This window comes from Drosophila persimilis, unplaced genomic scaffold, assembly GCF_003286085.1.
Source record: "Drosophila persimilis strain 14011-0111.01,24,50 unplaced genomic scaffold, DperRS2 tig00000000-arrow-pilon, whole genome shotgun sequence".
In the NCBI taxonomy this organism is placed as follows: Eukaryota; Metazoa; Arthropoda; class Insecta; order Diptera; family Drosophilidae; genus Drosophila; species Drosophila persimilis.
Window position 1 is genome coordinate 21,667,063 of NW_020825288.1, and position 19,629 is coordinate 21,686,691.

The 19,629-nt window shown below is 40.1% G+C and overlaps 5 protein-coding genes across 19 annotated transcripts in view; 3 read left to right on the forward strand and 2 right to left on the reverse strand.

Moving 5' to 3' along the window:
• The window catches only part of LOC6591900 (synapse-associated protein of 47 kDa), a 33,431-nt gene extending 21,371 nt beyond the window's left edge, over positions 1 to 12,060 (forward strand). For 2 of the 14 annotated variants that reach the window (XM_026984589.1, XM_026984590.1), the window contains exons 3-10: positions 1,729 to 1,989; positions 5,209 to 5,306; positions 5,704 to 5,804; positions 5,869 to 6,143; positions 6,213 to 6,331; positions 7,130 to 7,429; positions 10,946 to 11,168; positions 11,359 to 12,060. In XM_026984589.1, the coding sequence (XP_026840390.1) occupies positions 1,729 to 1,989; positions 5,209 to 5,306; positions 5,704 to 5,804; positions 5,869 to 6,143; positions 6,213 to 6,331; positions 7,130 to 7,429; positions 10,946 to 11,168; positions 11,359 to 11,401 (1,420 nt within the window). In that variant the 3' untranslated portion in view covers positions 11,402 to 12,060. Of the gene's footprint in view, positions 1 to 1,728; positions 1,990 to 5,208; positions 5,307 to 5,703; positions 5,805 to 5,868; positions 6,144 to 6,212; positions 6,332 to 7,129; positions 7,430 to 8,006; positions 8,337 to 8,771; positions 8,802 to 10,945 lie in introns of those variants that run through there. The other 12 variants (XM_002017011.2, XM_026984597.1, XM_026984599.1 and 9 more) reach the window with 10 other exon arrangements.
• Positions 12,061 to 14,000: 1,940 nt separating this feature from the next.
• On the reverse strand, positions 14,001 to 15,476 carry LOC6591901. 2 transcript variants are annotated; one of them, XM_002017012.2, is made up of 2 exons: positions 15,250 to 15,476; positions 14,001 to 15,194 (listed from the first exon to the last, which is right to left on the reverse strand). In XM_002017012.2, exon 2 carries the CDS (start codon positions 15,184 to 15,186, stop codon positions 14,203 to 14,205), a length of 984 nt encoding a protein of 327 aa, XP_002017048.1. In that variant the 5' UTR covers positions 15,187 to 15,194; positions 15,250 to 15,476; the 3' UTR covers positions 14,001 to 14,202. The 2 variants fall into 2 exon arrangements, with proteins under 2 accessions (XP_002017048.1, XP_026840255.1); XM_026984454.1 differs by having other exon boundaries at positions 14,001 to 15,199.
• A 167-nt stretch (positions 15,477 to 15,643) lies between these two features.
• Positions 15,644 to 16,580, forward strand: LOC113564934 (zinc finger CCHC domain-containing protein 10). The gene is made up of 2 exons (XM_026984455.1): positions 15,644 to 15,780; positions 15,841 to 16,580. The coding sequence occupies exons 1-2, from the start codon at positions 15,734 to 15,736 to the stop codon at positions 16,337 to 16,339; spliced, it is 546 nt and encodes a 181-aa protein (XP_026840256.1). The 5' UTR covers positions 15,644 to 15,733; the 3' UTR covers positions 16,340 to 16,580.
• LOC6591902 lies at positions 16,424 to 17,046 on the reverse strand. The gene is made up of 2 exons (XM_002017013.2): positions 16,820 to 17,046; positions 16,424 to 16,763 (listed from the first exon to the last, which is right to left on the reverse strand). Exons 1-2 carry the CDS (start codon positions 16,973 to 16,975, stop codon positions 16,566 to 16,568), a joined length of 354 nt encoding a protein of 117 aa, XP_002017049.2. The 5' UTR covers positions 16,976 to 17,046; the 3' UTR covers positions 16,424 to 16,565.
• A 30-nt stretch (positions 17,047 to 17,076) lies between these two features.
• On the forward strand, positions 17,077 to 19,593 carry LOC6591903 (retinoblastoma family protein). The gene has a single exon (XM_002017014.2). The coding sequence runs from the start codon at positions 17,209 to 17,211 to the stop codon at positions 19,552 to 19,554; it is 2,346 nt and encodes a 781-aa protein (XP_002017050.1). The 5' UTR covers positions 17,077 to 17,208; the 3' UTR covers positions 19,555 to 19,593.
• Positions 19,594 to 19,629: the final 36 nt, after the last annotated feature.

Genomic DNA, 19,629 nt, shown 5'->3' on the forward strand with positions numbered 1-19,629 from the left:
CTGTATGCGTGTTGTGCATCATCATCATCTCCTGCCCCATGCCCAACCAATACATGGAGTGCGATGGTGGCGGCGTGTCCTTTCTCTTCCTCCTTTTTTGCTAGATGCCACCACAGGGACCACAGAGCATTCAGTATTGCACTATGTGCATGGAATAACCGAGCACACGACCAAAGAGAAAAAATAAATAGAATCCCCCCCATCGATTGGCTTGTATGTGTGTGCCCCACGACTTAAGGGGCTTTATCAGCAAATGCGTCTCAATGCGAGTACTGGCTCGTACAGTAAGGCAAAAGATAAGCCGCCTTTTGCTGATTTTATGCAGTGCTATTCAAACTACCATATGCATAATGAATTTCGGAACATTTCACACTTCATTTTTGAAGTAGAGTAATAAAGCCCGAGGACCTTCTTTCGGGACTATTGTACGGCATAAATAGACCCACTGGATTTCACAGACTCTGGTCCCGATTCATTCAAATTTTTATCATTTACTTGAATCTATAAAGGCCGTAGTTTCTTGACCAAGTAAATATTTATTTATCCTTTATTCTGCTAACTACTTACTTTAAAATCAAAGAATTTTAAACTACAAAAACCAAACACATAAACAAAAGTAACTGATTTTGACGAGACAACAGAATTGTATATGATAGAGAGGACCACCTTTGGCAAGCTGCTTGTTTTTTGTTTTTTTTCCTCTAGGAAGACAACTTTTATGCCTTTGCGGTGCTTACGCTGGGGATTAGATGAGAGATGAACGTTGGAGGATCTGCCGTTGTATTTTCAATAGATCTGTGTACTCACAAAACAATATTCAAAGGGAGTACGGCACAGGGGGGGCAGAGGGAATGCTTACGAGGAATCTGCACCTGGTAGCTCATCCTGCACAGGTCCTCCTTTTGTCTGCTGGCATCGTTTCGCTTAAGTTTGGAATTGAAATATTTCTAATAATTACGAACGTTCCCCAACGATTCAAGACTTGTGAATGAAGTGTTCGATGTAAGTATACTTTCAAGTATATATACTCGTAATATATTCGAAAGATCTCAAGCAGGAATTGGAGCAGAAACTCGAGCATAGGCGAGTGTGTCACGTATCCTATGTGCCTGTCAGTGGGATTTATATTTATGACAGTGTGACAAAAATTACTCAATAAATCGGGCTTGAGCTCTGACGGGGGGACTCTCATGTGCAGTACAGGGTGTTTTCTGCGAAAACGGGTTCGAAATGGAACGAGAATCACTCGTTGCCTATATTTATGGAATACAGGGTAGCCTGTAATACAGGGTGTCTCCAGTTGAGGAGAAAACATAGAAGCTTTTAGAGAGTTTATAAGAAAATATACCCATAGATGATGGCATTCCTCAGAAGAGCATACCATTTATTAAGAATAAAATCCCTTCCGATGTTACCCTGTGCATATTTTATTATCTTCTTATATAAGTTCGAGTATATTTTTAACGTGTGAGTGTGTGGGTGAGGGTGTGGGTGTGTGGTTGTGGCTGACATGTTGAGGCGTCTGCTTATTGTTTGACATAATACATTATAGATTTTTATCAGGCCCTCAGCAACAGCCACCCACAGCCACATGCACACACTCATGCATTGAATATTGTCAAATTAGGGCAAAGATTGATTGTCATTTTGTCAGTCAGTCACTCAATCAAGGACCTCCCACTAATGCTCTCTTCTCTTTTGTCTCTCTCTCTCTCCCTATCTCTACAGCGGATGGCTGGGAAGCGCCAAGGGTTGGCTGGGCAACGCCTCGATACCATCGATGCCAGCCATGCCGGCGATGCCATCGATGCCGTCGATGCCAGCCATGCCAGCGATGCCGTCGATACCATCGATCCCGGGACTACGAAAGACCGGCGGTGCCGACGGGGCCGAGGGCGCTGAGGGTGCCGTGGAGGGTGGTGGCGGCGCCGCAGCCGGATCCGGAGCCGTGAGTGGTGCCGAGGATGACGACAAGTCGAGGTATATTAGGTATGGGTGCCAGCTTAACAATGACGGAATTATATACTCAGCAGAGCCGCAGAAACCAAACTAAGAACAAAAAAAAAAATAATACAAAATACCAAAAATATAATGAAAATGAGAGTCGCGTTTGTATTTTAGTTCCTTGGTCCGTACCTTGGTTAACCTCCGGTTAAGCCTTCCCCCAGCCACCACAAGTTTTTTAGCCTTTTGTTAAAGTTTTTCCCTTTTGCCTTTTGTTTGAAGTCTTTGACTGAAAGTTTTTCCCCCTCCTCCTCCTCCTCTTCCTCCTCCTTCCCCCTACCCCAAAAATGAATATGAGAAGACCCACAGCAGAAGCTGGAAGTTTTCTTTGGTTTTGCCTCAACCATTACAATAGTTTGCCTCTAACCAACCGTTGAGATGCCATGCCTCCTGCCACACAGTTTACTTGAATACTAACCAAAAACCACTCTTAAACTATATACTAACTAACTATTTACTACTCTTTGCCTATAACCATATCCAATGAGAATATATGTACCTGCTCTCTCGAACATTTAGTTTGCAGATACTATTGTTGCGCATTTTTCACTCTTAACCAAAATATATTTACAATTATAATTGCATATTTAGTTAAAGCCACACGATTTCTCTTCTTCTGCTGATTCAAAGTAACACTTTTTCACCTTTAAATAACTTTCTGTACAAATCGAAATACTACTCCCTCTCTCTATCTCTCTCTCACTCTCTCTCTCTGTGTCTCTATAAAACCCTTACTCGTATCTATCCCCATCTCCTATACAATACCACACACTACTAAATGAAACTGTTTTAAACGTTTTAGTATGTATAATAACAAGTGGAAAGCCCAATTGAAAATTGAAAACCATTAAAAGACCTACAAATTGGCTTAAGACATTCAACAAAATTATGTTCTTTTACACAAATGTTGGCAAAATAGGGGTACAAGTATCTGGTTATGATCTCAGAATCTTAAGATCTTATTTCCAAAGATTTTATTACCAATTCATAAAGAATTTCCAAGTAATTGTAATAGAAACCTATAATATATCCTAAATATATCAGAAAAGATACCTTTAAAAAGTTGGAATACAATCCTCTCGACTCTTCAAGATGCCTCTGAACTTATGCCTATAGATAATAGAGCGGTTATTTATGATGCTCCAGAACCTATAAAGATTAAAAGTACCTGTTATAGTTCTTTGGTATGATAATATATAATACATAATCAGATACTTGACCCATTTCAAACCAATCCCCATTTAAAGGTAAGTTCTACAACCAACTCGTAAACGAACACAATTTTGTGAAAATAAAATAGCTTCAAGCCAGCATTCAATCATTTCATTCAGATCATGATCAAGTACAATTCTCATATGGCTAGGTATACTATACATATCTGTAGTACACAACACATTAACCCATACAACATACATAAAGCCAGTCCCATCTCTATTTTTCTCGTATGATTTAAAAACATTTCATTTCGTTTGATTTTTTTGTGCGTCTGGGTGTGTGTGTGTGTGTGTGTGTGTGACGCGTCCAAAGAAGAAAGGATAAAAGGATAATATTTAACTATCATTTGTCGACTTTTGATAATTGCCCAAAGTATCAGATTCCATCATTATTGAGCGGCCCATCAAAACCAGGTCAAGGAGAACCAAATCAAAACCAAACCGAAACCGAAATCCACAATATATATCTGGAACAAATGTCCTATGGCTACCCATCAGTACCGTACAGTAGATAAGAACAAAAAAAAACCCTCAAGCTCAAGCCTAATTGTTGTTGGTAGTTGTTTATCATTGTCATTATTCCGATCATAATCCGTATCATTATCATTGTGCCTCCTATATTGAGTGCTTGAGTGCTCTCATTTCGCTGTGTTGTTGTTTAGCTCTCTCTCTCTCTCTCATCCGTATCCTTTATCCTCTGTGTATCATTTTTATGTACCCGTACCTGTACCCCTTTTATCATTTGCACCTCTGTTCTCTTCGGACTTGTTTCTGTGTAGCCGCTAGAGTCTATCCTTTTGGGCCAACTCTTTGGGCCACTCTCCTCCTCTATGTCCTTCTCCTCTCCCTTCTCTCTCTCTCTCTCTCTCTCTCTCTGTTTCTGTGCTCGCTCTGCACTTGAATGTCGCTCTAAAATGGAAAATGATGATGCTAGTTAGTCGCTGCATGCCTTCTTTTAGTGCGCTCCGTCATGGGCTCTAAAACTCTCTTTCTATGTTTTATTTTCATAAATTTATGTTCCACTTTTGTTTCTCTTCTGTTTCCCCCATTGCATCATTCATTTGGACATCCTTCAAGACATTTTGCATTCACAAATCAAAAATATCAAGTAAATACATAAAATATGATAAAATATGAAAATATCTGTGTGTAAAAAAGGCATAATGAAGACGTGTAAATACACATAAACGTTATAGATGTTGGACATTTTTTTTTTTAATATAATATCAGTCAAATGCAAAATGCAGAACCCTTTGAGTAGACTCCAAAGATTCCTGTACAACATTATAATATGAGATTCTTCAGGTTCAATTTATTGACTTTCTTAGGGATGATTTTCGTTGCTACCTGATTCGGATCCTACACCTAATCCATTGGGATTCTTAGACAGTAAGCTAGAAGTACTTCAGAAGTTTAGCATCGTATAGAGTGCTTCAGTGCTACCAGTTTTAGAACTCAAGGACCTCGGAAGACTTTCATGATTTTATGATTGAAAATAAAACTTCTGCATTCCTGAACTAGCAAAGTCTTGGTGCTAATTTTAATCCAATTAAAGATCTCATTCATAAATAAACCCTGAACTAATATCAAAAATCTATTGAGCAAGAAAACAAATCAGAAATAAATATACATAGTTCCGATAGAAATAGAAGTCATGACCAGAGAGACAGAATCCCAAACCCAAGATGAATATTTTTCCTAAAAGCATGTTTTTCTTCTCCTTGCCTTCTTTTTCAAATAATAGTTTTCTTACTATTTACTAAGATTATAGCATTTAACTTTTATCGCGAATTTCTAGTATTAGTTTTGTAGTTGGTTGGTTTGCTGCCTGCCTGCTGCATGAAATGCGTACATCTAGAATTATTCCTATAAAATATAGTATATGACGCCACAACCATGACTTTCGCTTATGTATTGAAAAACGCAACTTATATAAATTTTCGCCCTCTTTTTCTTCCCCCCAAACGCACGAAAAATTGTATAATTACAGTGCCACAGAGGGCGCCGACTCGCATCCAGCATCGGGCGGCGGAACGCCCACTGGCGATGAGGGTCAAATTGGACAGGGTAAGGGCGATGAAGTCAAAAGTACGTGTCACACTTTGATTGGTAACAAAAAAACAACAACAATTCTACTAAATGTCGAATCAATGTCGAATGAAATGAGAAAGATATAATCGAAAGCGAAAGTCGAGTGCCGAAATTGCCAATTCAAAAAGTTAATGATAGAAAAGCGGTGACAGGTTACTAATTCAAGAGTTATTTGTAGCATAAAATAATCCCTAGCTCAACTTTGAACCCCCTCAATCCCTCAATCTGTTCTTCTGTTCGAACCGAAGTACAAAACCCTCGAACGAAACGTTTACTTTGTAGTTTAGTTTAGTTAGTTGCAACCCCATTTAGTTGAAGATACTAATTCATATCAGATGAACCATTAGCTAACCTTCGATCTGCTTTGAATCACTTTCGAATCTCGTTCCAATAGTTACCACAAAAGTAACACAACAGGCCAAACACTTTGGCTCCTTCTTGTCATCGGCCATCAGCAAGGCCGGCAGCAAAATCAAGGAAACAGTCAAGGATAATGTGAGTATAATTGTGATAATCCTTGCAATCTAAATTTCTAATTACGAATCTCCATCACTCCCAGACTATTCTCGATTCATTCAACAAAGAGCAGGAGGCCTTCATCAAGGGCCAGGGCGGTGCTGGCAATGGTGCTGCCCCCTGGATTGGACATGCCAACGAGGCCAAGATCAAGGAGGAGATATTGGGTCTGGCCCAGGATCGTCGCAACTTTGTACGCGCCCCGCCCGCTGGCGTGGACTTTGAGTTCAGCTATGACACCGCCTATCCCACGGCCATAGCCATTATGGCCGAGGACAAGGCGCTCGAAACGATGCGATTCGAGTTGGTGCCCAAGATGTGAGCAGTAGACTCTTTAACCACAGAAATTCCCCACTAATTCTGTCCTTGTTTTTTACTTTGGAATAGCATCACTGAGGAGAACTTCTGGCGGAATTATTTCTACCGCGTCTCACTGATCATCCAGGCCGCCGAGCTGGGAACTCTGGGCGCCGATGGTGTGGGTCAGGCCTCCAGCGGTGAAGATGGTAAGTCAGCTCCAGCTCCTTGTTCCTTCCTTCTGCGGGTGGAGATATCGAACAATGATATATGTATAGGATCAAAACAGGATACAACAGACTCTCTATCCACCTCTCGCTCTCTCTCTATGAATCTCTCGCTCACAAAACACACACTCGTTACTCGTTACTCGCGCGCTCTCTCCTCTACCTCTATCTATCTATCTATCTTGTATCTGTATCTGTATCTGTAACTATCTATCCACCTACCTCTCTATCTTCTATCTAAGTCTAAGTCTTTCAGTTATTTGTTTGGTTCACCTTAGCCACACGCGCCTGTTTCGTTTATGATTTGTCTCTTAGTCCTTTTTCACACACGCTAGCTAACCAAAAAGTTTTCCGTTCTCTATAAATCTCTCTGTATCTCTCTCTTACTATCTCTTCGAGTCTCCCAAAAACTACTATCGTAACTTCTTGGCTAGCGTCTGTAATACACCGCCTCCAGAGTATGCTCAAATTTTTTAGTTGAACTTTAACGATCGATCCTCTTTGATTTGTATTCGACCTTCCACCACCTGCACTTGGCTTGTGTCGTCAGCGATTCGAGCTTCTTCGGTTCTATCTAGCACTTTTCCCCAAAACGCTCATCCTGTCAATCGCGATCCTCTCGAATCTCAGCCGCCCAGCGCCTCACCTCAACTCGACTTCCTTATCATTTAATTATATTTCCTTTTAATTTAATTTGTATTTTATGATTTTCAAACACGAAATTACAATTACACGAAAATCAAACGAAATTGTTCCACTCAACCTCTGTCAAACGATCAGCCAAAGAAGTGGCCCTGAAAACTGAAAACACAACCAAGACTGTCGCCAGCCCCGTGAAGGGAGAGGCTCCTTTGAGCACCAAAGCCATTGCCGAACAGCCCAAGGCCGTGATAGAGCCCGAAGCCAAAGAGGCAGACCAAAGCAAGGCCGGCACGGGCATGAAACAGAAAATCTCTGAATCGGAATTCGTTTCCGACGACTTTCAGACCACAACCGATTCAGATTTGGCTGAAATCCAAGATGGTATGCGAAAATTGGGCATCGATAGCATGACCCAGCAAGCCCTAGCCCCAAACGATGGTAAGATTTCTTAAGTTTTTTATTTTCTCCTATTTATAATTATTATTATTATTGTTTTCCGTTCTGTTTAATTAATTTGGTTTGAAGACTAACATTTATTGTACATGCATTTGCCCCCATGGAAATTGCTCGAACAAATTTCATTGGTTTCCTGGACAACACAAAGAACATTCATTCATACACCAAAGAACACATTTGTAGACCAGGAATTACTATTTGTAGATACTCGTAAGCTTGGCCAACGATTCAGCTAGGCTTCAGCCGTCTACTCTTCATCTAGAATTTAGTGGCAAGACTTCCTTCATGCCCATTTTCCACACACACACACACACACACACAAAAATGTCTCTTGTCGAAATTCATTTCATATTCTGTTTTGCAAAACAAAACCAATACCCAAGCCAAAACAAAAAAAAAATATGCTGAACAAATGAAGAAAAAACATAAAACAAACAGAAAATGTGTGTACAAAACAAGTGTAAAAACCAAACAATTCTCTTTTTTCTCCTCTGCTCTGTTTCTTTCTTTTGTGTAAATTACATTTTGTGTGAAAATCGTTTGTTACTTATCATAAAAGCTCTGGCATTTAATTACTAAAAACGAAAAGCTAAACAATCTATCAATTGAATGTAACACTAAACCAAATAAACCAATTCCCATAAACAAATATAGAATTAAAGCCACTAAAGGATAACAGAAACAAAAGTATTATATAAATTCAATACACACACGTACACCGTACCGTACTATACAATATATAAAGAAAACGTATACCCTGGATAAAAACCAACTTTCGTTTGCCATTTATTACAAATGATATGAGATATGATTTGATATCGAGATGATAATGATAGTCGAGAAAACAGTCTAAGAAACAGTCTAAAGCCACAAAACAAATTTCGAACAAGTTGAGTATGACCAAACCGATCAAGAAATTCTTATATACCACATATATCCTATTGATACTCTCTATCTCTCTCTCTATCTATCTCTCTTTGCAATTTCGTGCTCCTTTTTATTCAATTTGCAATTCAATTTCATTTATGATAATTCGCTAGATCAAGTTTCTGTTCTTTTCCTCGAACCCCAATGTTTCTTTTTTGCCCTTACTTTTTTCACACATTTCTCCACATTTTTAAAAACTGGAAAAATATCCCCCCAAAAACTACTAGCCGCGACACAAAAGACAACCTTTCCTCCCAACAAATACACAAAATTTTCAAAAAAAATACTCGTAATTTAATACCAAAAAACATCTGATGAATCTGTATGCGAAACAATTTTAACAAAACATTTACTTTTCTTCATGTATTTCTTAATTTATTTACGAATCATCTTGCAGAAGATTGAATGGATTAAAAACAAAAACCAAAAACAAAAAAAAACCTAAATCTAAATTCAAAAAATGCAAGAAACAAAAACACAACTAACAAAATAAACAGCAACAAAATTATACAAGACAAATCGAAAACAAAAAGAATACTGCGAAAATTGCCCAAAAGAAAAAGCGAAAAAAATTGTTTAGCGAACAAAAAAAGAAACCCGAAAACGAAAACGAAAGAAACTACTACAAAACAAACAAAATTATATACATACATATAAAGATATTCACTTGACAACAAAAAGACAATTTAATTTAAACCCAAACAAAAAAGAAGGCATTATTTATACATATATAAACCGAAGAAAGAAACCTCAAAAATGTTACTTAAAAAACGAAAACCAAAAAAAAAAAAAACGAAAAGAAAAGAAACCGATACAAAATTTTGTGTGGTAAGTTAGAAATTGTTGGTTAAACAAAAAATCCAAAAAACAAAACACCCAAAAAAAAACCTACACATAAAATTGCAACAAAACTTTAGTTGTGACAATTTTTTCTGTTCCATTGTTGGTTTTTCAATTGCATAAAATATTACTACTTATCTGTTCGGCAATGCTAGATGTATATATTGTAGATATCCCAAAAATAGTTGCAATTTTCAATAATCATTTCCCAATACGCCCTCGTCTGTGTGTCTACTATATGTCGTTGTTGTGTGTTTAATTAGTAAAAGCTTAATTTATGTTTGCGTTTTTTGATTTTTAAAAAAGATTTTAACGATACTAAATAATCGATGTAACCATGGAGTGTCTGTCCGCCTTTTAATGATCAGCCAAATAAAATAGATATACTTTATATCCGCTCACTAGACATATAGTCAAATACAGAACCGTTCAGGGGATATGTATATTCGTACATTTTGTATTTTTTCCAAAGAAGGAATTCTACTTCAAAGCAAAGTAAATTTATATACAATTCGGATTACTTTATGATTGAAACGATCAATCTGCAAGGGAATGTATATCTTCAAACCTTCTTGATCTATATTGATGTATGTGCTTTCGGGAGGGATTGAGGAAAGAAACCTCTTCCAAAAAACGTATCGCTTCTAATAACGGAAATTTGAATGCTTTTTTTTACTGCACCAAACAAAAATCGATTAGAGATAATTGAGATTACACTTTATGACTTTCTAACCAATTTGATGTTCAAGTGTACATTTTTTTGAAGACCAACTCATCACACAAAATCAATGAGAATAAAATTAAAAATTAAAGCTTTCTTCCCGAAACCCGATAACGAAAACCAGGGGAAGTTACACAATTCTAAGTGTCGTGTCTCTTTCTTTACCCCAAAACCCCTATCTTTCTCTCTCTCTATCTTTACATATGGCATTTTCAGTTGATTAAACTATAAATATTTGTTGCCAGCTTTTAGAAAATCGTTCATATTTGGCCCCGCTTTATGTTACTTTAACTGTGTAATTATTATCTGTAAATAGTTTTAAAATGTTCAGTTTGCTTGCTTTTTATGCGTAAATGCTGTAAATACACACCAATGTATAATTATTATGGTAATTATTTCTGTTAATTGATGGAGTGTGAAACTCGAAACAACAACTGGTGTTTGGGGACAACAAGCAAGTCATGGATGGGGTGGAAGTTGAAGTGGAAGTGGAATCCTACCCCCACGAATGATTGGGCGCACGCTATTCGTTAATTACTGCTAGATATTCGTATATACATACATATTGTGTACAGCCTAATTGCAACATTAATTGGACCTCGATTCTGACGATTGACTAAGTGAAAATATAAATAAATTTCCCACTATTTGTAGACGGCTATTATTCAGTCACGGTGCGCATACCCAAACGTATTACAGTCTGTGAAAATCTATGTCTTAGGTATAGGCTCGCCGATTAGAAGGTAAACCCCCAACCGATGAAATGAACTTGATCTTGAGTATCAGCTAAACCATGTACTTGCTTGGGACGGTCACTAAAAACCACAATTCAACTGCTTGCCTAGACACTTTTGATACTAAACTAAATACAATATATTCTATATGTAAACCATGTATGCTATACCCTATATACTATATGTTTACCCCATATTTGTAACCCTATATACAATACTCAAACCCCTCTAAGCCACACACATTCTAATGATTGATCCTTATTCGTTATTTGTTAGAAGAACAATGGGAAAAGGATCTGGAAGCTGAACTCAAAGACTACGAGGTGGTGGACGAAGGCGGCACTGGCGGAGGTGGAGGCAGAAAACCGAGGAAACAGCAGGGCAATGCCGGCGATGAGGAGGACGAGGAAGAACCGACAATATCAAACTTGCGCACGCGCTCGACCAACAACGACTGGGAGGAGTACGCCGATTTAATTGAGGATACCGATGATTTAAAGTAATTAAGAGCTTATATCGTAGTTTCTTCTAAGTTGGCTCTAAGTTTATAACTATCTTTAACTTATCTTTCTTTTCCATTCCTTTCTACCCCTTGTTTACTCTTTGATTGAAATACCCATTTGATTGTTAAACCCCCTGAAAAATATTGAAATATAAAAACCAATACCTACTGACCAACCATCACACAGAACTTTGAAAAGCCTAAAGCGCACGATGTTGGGCTATCTATGAGACGAGGCTCGCCCAGTAGCACTCTTCTAGTGCCCGTCTGAGGCTTGCCTCCTGGTGGCCTATTGGAAAAGTTGGTTCAGATTATTGGCCCCCCCTCACTCCCCAAGCAGATATGTACGTTTTATTCAGTTCACGTTCAGACATGATATAAGACACTAAAAACAAAAGAAAAGCGATTTTATTAAACCTTAACGTTTTAGCCGCTACAAAAAGCAAAAATCCAAAACCGATTCGATTCCGGTACACCAAAATATATATATATATACAATACCCATATATATATAGGTATATGTATGTATATCTCTTTACTATATTCTCTTTTCTTTGGTTGAGCTCGAGGACGAGCGAAGTACGGGAAAGAGTCGTCGGTATTACTTGCCAATTGTTCAGCACACGAAAAAGTCGAGAGAGAGCCGATGGCATTCAGTAACCCAGTAACCCTATCAATAAGTACATACATACTATATAGAAAACACTCGAGAAAACTGGTTAAAGCTATAGACGCAGGAATCGTATTTGAATATAGAAACAAAAAACAGTAAAAGAATACGAAAACGAAAGATAAAGATAAAAACAAAGCTTCAAAGGGAAACATTTTGTTATTTATATTTATAAATAAATTATATATAAATATATATATATATACAGAAGATAAATTAATGCATTTGAATTTAATGTGTAAAAAATTATTATAATGAAATAAAGATATAGATATATGAGATATATATATGTATACTCTATATAAATATGTAAAGATACGAGAGACACACAAAATAAAACGTTGAGAAATTTGAGTTGTACTTTTTCTTGAATAAAATAAAGACAAAAACATAGCATTCCCTTAGTTGAGAGCAGGAAATGAGAACATTCGAGAGTATTATATTATTTCCCCCTCAAATAGTTTATAACTAAACGGAAACTAGATAAAAACCTCATTGATTGATGCTTAACTAAATAACGAATGATATGAAAATGAAAATCCAATTGCAAATGCAAATGCAAATGAAATATTTATTGTTTTAGCTCAATTTAAGGCGCGCCAACAAGTTCTCTCATTTGAAAATCCCCACAAATATCTCACCTTTTGCTGTTCCACTAACGAGACACTAACGATACTTCCTTGAAACGAAACTATAAAAACAAAATGAAATGCCAAAACAATAATTAATTCTGAATTGGACTAAAAACTAAAAACGAAACGCAATTAACAAATTACAAATAAAACAAATGAAAAGTAAACGCAATTATAACAATAAGCAGTTCAAAACCCTTGAAACAACATATATATTTATATATATTTCACTAGACAAATTTTTATGCATAAACTAAAAAACAAGACAAATTCTATATTATCAATGTTTTTGCTCTAAATGTCTAACTAATTGTTAACAAAAAACCAAACCAAACCAAACAAAAAAAAAACAACATTATTTTCTGCAGAATGAAACGTTAAATGAAAATGCTATAAATGTGTAATTATTTGTTAGCGAATGGCAAAAATATATCTTAACAAATAAAAACGGGACGAGCAGAGAACAGAAGAGTACGGAGTACAGAGTACTTAAAAGTTATGGCATTAAACTGTATATTGTACATTTACTTTTAAAACGCAAATGCAAATGAAAATGAAAGTATTTACAAGACACCACATGGATTATTAAAAAAAATTAAAATTAAAAACGAAAAACATATTTTAAATTTTACATTTACTTTGTGAGTTTTTAAACATGTTGGCGACACAATGACAGGCGAATTAGTGCATAAACTAAACTAATAACTAAATAATATAATATTAACAATTAAAGACAAATAATGTAATGATGTTGACAACATACATATGTATTTTACAAGGCAGAACAGCCCAGAACCCCCAGAACCCAATCCAAACCCTAACCGAATCCCAAAAGATACATACCACTACTATGTCAAATCCCCCAAGCATCAGGACACCCCTTCTCTCACACACATATTTTATTGTCTATTATTAAACAAAACCCCGAAAAGGCAAACAAATTAAATAAAGTTGTATGAGCAAACGTTTGTTGAGCGGCATTCCATAATTATAGCATTTCAAAAAGGAAATAAAATAAATTATATGTATATGTACTAATTAAAGTATATCACCTACGAAACCAGAATGTATAATTTAGTGGTTTAATAATTGATAATGATATTTAGAGGACCCAGGTGGGGGGACCCCCATAAATCCATTAATGGGTGCTAAATTAGACACCCAAACAGACAAACAGAGAAACAGAGAAGCGCTCCCTGAAATGCCATAGATCATTCTCAAATCGATGTAGACCCAGAGAAATGGAATGGATTTTCCCTGAATACTAGGCACACACCGCAAACAAAAAACATTTTGTGTAAAGATCGTACAGATAGCGCTCCAGGCGACACCACATACGAGTATATACATAATAACTATATATGAGAACAATTTAATGAGATTAAAATCAACTAAAGTAATAAAGGGAAAGTGTATAACTATTAAAACTAACAAACAAATTCCCAGTGTTTCATTTTCTCCGTGCATTTAATTTACAAAAAGATTACAATTTAATACATCGATAGACGAGACTAAACACTACACGGGTTCAAAAGATTTTCGAATAATTTAATATATGCATTGCATTTTTGGCTTACAATCTGGAAACAAATTTCTACATAATCGGATCGATCTGAGTGGGGTTTCAGGTTGCTTAACGCTAGTAACACAATTACAATTTAATTCTCGTTCACCTTATATATTATATTAAATACAAGACATGCTAGGCCATTCCACTTTTGCTGGAGGATCATCGCCAACGGCGTCTATCGCTACGATCGTAGGTGATGCTTTTGAAGCGTGTACTTCCTTCCAGCGGCTGCTTAGGGGTTGGCGGTTGACCACGGGTTATGATATCCTTCCATATCATGGTGAACAATATAAAAACGCCACCCACAATATTGTTCAAAAATTGCAGGATTTGGAGCAGAATGGGCGTGAGGGCGTGTGATAGCCGACTTAGCTCAAAGAGGAATCTCACGGCGAAGATTCCCAAGAACCGCAAGGCAGCAATGGCTCCGCCTCCTATTGAGAATAGGAGCAGACCCAGGAAGCGTATTGTGCCCATGATGTTGTGCTTGTTTACATCGTTCGCCATAAAGTCGTAGGTGGTCTGTTTGATGCCTTCACCCCACTGCCGCAGCACTTCCAAGAAGTCGGCCAAACCAAGTGGAGGGGGTTGATCGGTCACCTGGCTCTCTGTGGTCGAACTCTCGCCTGCTGCTGTTATGGTATTGCTTGCCGTTGTCCTGTTTATCGAGACGGATCTTCTCGGCGTTGCCATTGGCTCTGGCTCAACAGCTCTTACAGTCTTGAGCTTTAGCAGCACTTCCTGATCCCGAAACCGCAGCGTTTTGATACTAAACCAATATTCACCAAGGGCCAAGTCGTTCAGCTCTGCCCAAATGCAGGTCTCTAGTTGGGCAGGATGTGGTATGTGCTTGTAGTTTCCCAGACTACCATATGATATGCCCACCCACATATTGGGCACACAGCGCTGGTAAAACATTTGCAGTTGGCCTGCATCTCTGATCAGAAGTTTCTCCAGTTCCCGTTCGCTGCGTTGCAAGGCAATAACGTCTCTATAATCCCCGATCTGCTCCACGAAATAGCGTCCCAGGTAGTGGCCGCGAAAAAGTCGCGATTTGAAGATTTGTTTGGTGAGCGACTGCATCACCAGCTCTTCCGGTGTCATCATACGAGCAGACGCCCTCGGCACCGTCGTTGTATCCATTTCGAACGCTATTCTAAATTCACAATAATTATTCCGCTGACTGATACACTATTCCAACGTTACCTGTGATTGTGTGGTGATTGTCGATGGACTTTGCTGCAATCCACTTTCGCCGCTTAGTCAGCAATGAGTTTTGTTATTGTTTAAATAACAAAGTTTACCAAATATGGTCAAAAAGCACTCATACCGTTGCGAGCAATTAGCTAGTGGAGGTTTACTATTCTGTGTTGGAGCCTTGGAAGAGTTGTGCATTATTGCACATTTAATTATAGTATAAATGATATATCATTTTTCTAAAAATTCAACATTAAACAATAGATATTAGCTAGTGGGTCTACAGGAATCGATCGCAGGGTTGTCGCACATGGTACTTTTTGCGATATTTTTTCTTCCAGCCGATGCTTCCTCATCGATAGTTTTGTATGACGCAAAAAGGAAAAAAATAAAAACATTTTTCTATCCATTTTTCGTGAAAATTTTACCCCAAAGCCTTAGTTCAACCACCGTCAAAATTGTCTCCAGGCACCGACTGAAAGAATTCTTCAGGATGACTTTGGTAGGACTCGCAGCACGCAAACTAGCGCAAAAACAGAGGTAATAAAAGTAGCCGGGCGCCGAGAAAAAGTAAACTAACTAACCTTCACGCCTCCATAGGTCGGCAAAACTGGCCGCCGCCTTTCCGAATGGCGTACGCTGCCAGAAATGTCTGCAAATGGGCCACTGGAGCTACGAGTGCAAGGAGAAACGCAAATATGTGCACCGTAGCTCACGCACAAAGCAGCTTAGCAAGCATCTGGCAGATAAAGAAGATGCCATTGCCAACAAAACTGCTGCCGAGGCGGCAGCAGTCCAGCCAGTGGCAGCTTCAAGTAAGAAGGAGAAACGCAAGCGAAAGAATAGCAACAGCTCCTCCTCCTCCAGTTCTGGGAGTTCTGGCAGCAGCTCAGGGTCAGACTCGTCTGGCTCGGACTCCAGCGATTCCAGCTCCGATTCGGATGAAGACGGCAGTTCTTCGGGCGAGGACTCGGGCTCGTCTAGTAGCTCCAGCTCCAGCTCAGACAGCGACAGCAGCGATGATGAGGTTTCCAAGAAAAAGAAACGGGTCGACAGCTCAGGAGAATCTTCTGACGGTGGCACCCAAGACCCAGAATAATTGAAGGCCAACAACGGTTTTTAGCGCATAGCTTTAGTAGTTTAGTTACTCTTTCGTTCTTTGGTAATTGTAATTTTACCCCTATTTAATTGTACACGTATTTAAGTGCACGAAAGATGTGTTTATTTAAGTTCCGAAGTACATATGTACACGTATGGTCTGTGTGAACTGGCAGATTCATCGCCAGGAAACAAGAACCACGAATAAACATTTTAGCTATCGAATCTCAATCCGAATCCAATTCCTCACCGCCTTCCAACTTGTTTATAAAGAGGTCCAAATCGATTTTCTGCTGGTTAATTTGATCCGGTTGCATGGCAGCAGGAGGTCCATTCATATCAAAACGTGTGCGATGGGCAGGCACAACTCGCTGTGACTCGATGGTACGCTCCAGTCCCAAGGATTTCAGATGCAGTTCCTCCACCTTTGAGAGGGGAATCAAGTTAGTGATTTGTCATGGTTTTAGGGGCGATGCCATACCTTTAGCGAATTTAAGGCCTCCTGGATAACAGGCACCACCTTAAGCAGCTTCTTTTCAATAGCAAGGAGCTCAACTTGTTCGCGCTGCAGCACACGATTGGATTGCAGCATTGTTGTTGTTCTGTTGTTTATGTCAGTGCACATGCACCCCCACATATCGCTTTGAGAAATATCGCCCCGCGATCCACAATCGATAGCACTAAGAATGCAAGCCTAGCGGCAGGGCAGATATCGGAAGCAAACCTGCTCGCAAATGGCAGAAATTTTAACCATTCGCGCCTTTGGAAAAATTCACATTTTGTACAGTCAAAACAGAACTTGGGGTAAATTTGAGGGTCGATCAGCAAATAAATAGAAAATAGCACTCATATCTTTTCGAATAGTGAACAATGAATATCTGCGCGGAGGGCGGGGCGGCCGGGATGAACAATTTACATTTTACGGCCACTTGCGATATGTTGGATCTGGACCCGGCGATCAAGTTGAAGGCACTTGCCGCCTTTCAACAATCGACCAGCGATGGCGGGCTAACCGAGAAGCGGGATGTGCAAGAATGGCTCTGCTGTGCCGTCTATTGTGAGCTGCAGCGGGTGAAGATCAAGGACATGCTCGATGCCAAACTCATCACCGACTATCCAACGAATGCAGCGGAAAAGGCAGGCACCAGCTGCTGGAACTTGTCGCTGACCAAATTACTCGCGGCATTCAAGGTGAACATTAATCAGTTTATGGAGAGAATGAAGCAATGGAACGTGCTGGTCAAGAACGAAAAGGTCTTTCAGCAGGAGATCGACGATCTGCATAGACGGCTATGCATGACCCTAATCATTAGGAAACACTACCAGCGCGTATTCGATCGCCTGTTCGTACTGCCAGAGGAGGACACTGAGAACGTAGAGGCTCGTTCCATCCACACATCACTGTACGAGTTTGGCTGGCTTCTGTTTTTGACCATCCGAAACGAGCTGCCCGGCTTCGCCACCTCGAATCTGGTGAGTGGCTGTCAGGTGCTCATCTGCACTTTGGAGCTTCTCTACGTGAATGCCTTGGAGATGGGTAATGCCTGGGTGATTAACAGGAGGTTTCCAGGTGTGCCCAGAAAATGGGGCAGCGATGACTTTGACGATGGCCTGCTCCTCCGGTACAGTGCACTGGAGGAAATCTGCTCACTGATCCCAGATCTGCCGCGGAAGGGTGTGCGTGTCATGAAGAACGCCTTCTTCCACAAGGCTCTGGTGGTGCTCTTCTCGGATCAGAATCTGCTGGGCAACGACACCTTCATGCGGGAGATCATTAAGGAGGGCCTCTTGGACGTCAATTTGGCTACTCTAAACCGGAACTACACGAACCATGTGGCCGACATCAGTGAGATCGATGAACGGTTTCTGTCTTGCAGCAAAAAAACGCCGCCCGTGAGGTATAAACCTAGGGTTCCTTACCGCTACAAGCAGCTTCAAAAGCTCCCCAAGGCGATGCCTTCGGTGATCACAGAAGCCTTGGACCCAGAGGACGCTGATGTGCTCAGCAATGTGGAGAATCTCGTGCTTGACATGGCCCGTACATTCGGGGTGTCCTCGCGAGATCACTTGAGCACAGATGCAGCCGGTGAGTGCTTTGCGCTGGCCTGCCGACTCTACTACCAATTCCTTCAGAGGATCATCGGCTCAGAGCTGTTGTTAAAGCCCCATCTGAAGATGGTCCAGCTGCTGAAACAGAGAACTCTGAGTGTCACACTGGTCGCCTGCTGCCTGGAGCTGGCCCTGCGCATCCGGGAGGATCGTGTGGAGGAACTAAAGTTTCCCTTTATCTTGAAATGTTACTCGCTGGATGCGTACGAATTTCAGAAAATCCTGGAGCTGGTGGTGCGGCACCGCACAGGTCTGATCGGCCGCGATCTGATCAAGCACCTACAGGCAGTCGAGGACGAGTGTCTCGGATCGCTGATGTTCCGCGGAGACTCGTCATTTTGGAAAATATTAGGCAAAGCGCAGCGTGTGCCCAGCTGTAAAGAGGTTCAGGCCAGGGAAAAGGAGAATGCTTTGGGATCAGGACCGGAGGAAAAACCAAGGACCGGCTTTGTCATCTGTCTGTGCAAGTTCTATTGTCTGGCCAACCAACGCCTGGTTAACCTCTGCCAGAGCCTCGTCTTGATGGAACATTTTCCCAAAATATGGCTCATTGCCGAGCACTCGTTTATCCAACAGGGCGGAGATCTCCTCAAGCAGCGGAATCTCGATCACCTGCTGATATGTGCCATCCACTTGCATGCCCGCCTCAAGCGCCTGCGCCTCAACTTTAGTCAGATCCTCCAGCACTATCGCTGGCAGCCCCACGCCCGCAGGGAAGTCTATCGTGCGGTTCCTCTTGGCGATGGCCAGTCCGGGGACATCATTGACTTCTACAACAAGGTCTACGTGAAGAGCATGGAAGACTTTGCCCAGGGTCTGCGCAGTGCAAAGGAAGGTTTGCCTCTCCCAGCGCTTCAGGAAACATTGCCGAAAAAAAATGTGGTTTCATTAAATATTACCGTTTGCACGCAAGTCAAGCCGAAGAATCTTCAATATTGCAGCGGCACGTGGATCAAAGTAAACAAATCCAAGGCGGACCCGGAGGATGAGTCGACTTTGGTGGAGCTAGATCAACTGATAATAACGCCCCTGAAACGTGGCCATTCCAGCAATGATCTTGGTCTGCTGGCATCCCCGAATGTACTCAAACGCCAGTGCATACAGTGATCCGACCTGAACCCACCCACATTTCTGGCTACATTTTACGTAGCATATAGATTATGCTATCACCTTAAGGAAACT

Bases quoted from the DNA above. Each gene is read 5' to 3' on its own strand.
- LOC6591902 (XM_002017013.2), bottom strand. From the start codon at position 16,975: ATGTGGGGGTGCATGTGCACTGACATAAACAACAGAACAACAACAATG. The intron at 16,764-16,819 runs GTATGGCATCGC...CCCCTCTCAAAG, and splicing joins AGGCCTTAAATTCGCTAAAG to GTGGAGGAACTGCATCTGAA.
- LOC113564934 (XM_026984455.1), top strand. From the start codon at position 15,734: ATGACTTTGGTAGGACTCGCAGCACGCAAACTAGCGCAAAAACAGAG. The intron at 15,781-15,840 runs GTAATAAAAGTA...ACGCCTCCATAG, and splicing joins AAACTAGCGCAAAAACAGAG to GTCGGCAAAACTGGCCGCCG.
- LOC6591901 (XM_002017012.2), bottom strand. From the start codon at position 15,186: ATGGATACAACGACGGTGCCGAGGGCGTCTGCTCGTATGATGACACCG.
- LOC6591903 (XM_002017014.2), top strand. From the start codon at position 17,209: ATGAATATCTGCGCGGAGGGCGGGGCGGCCGGGATGAACAATTTACAT.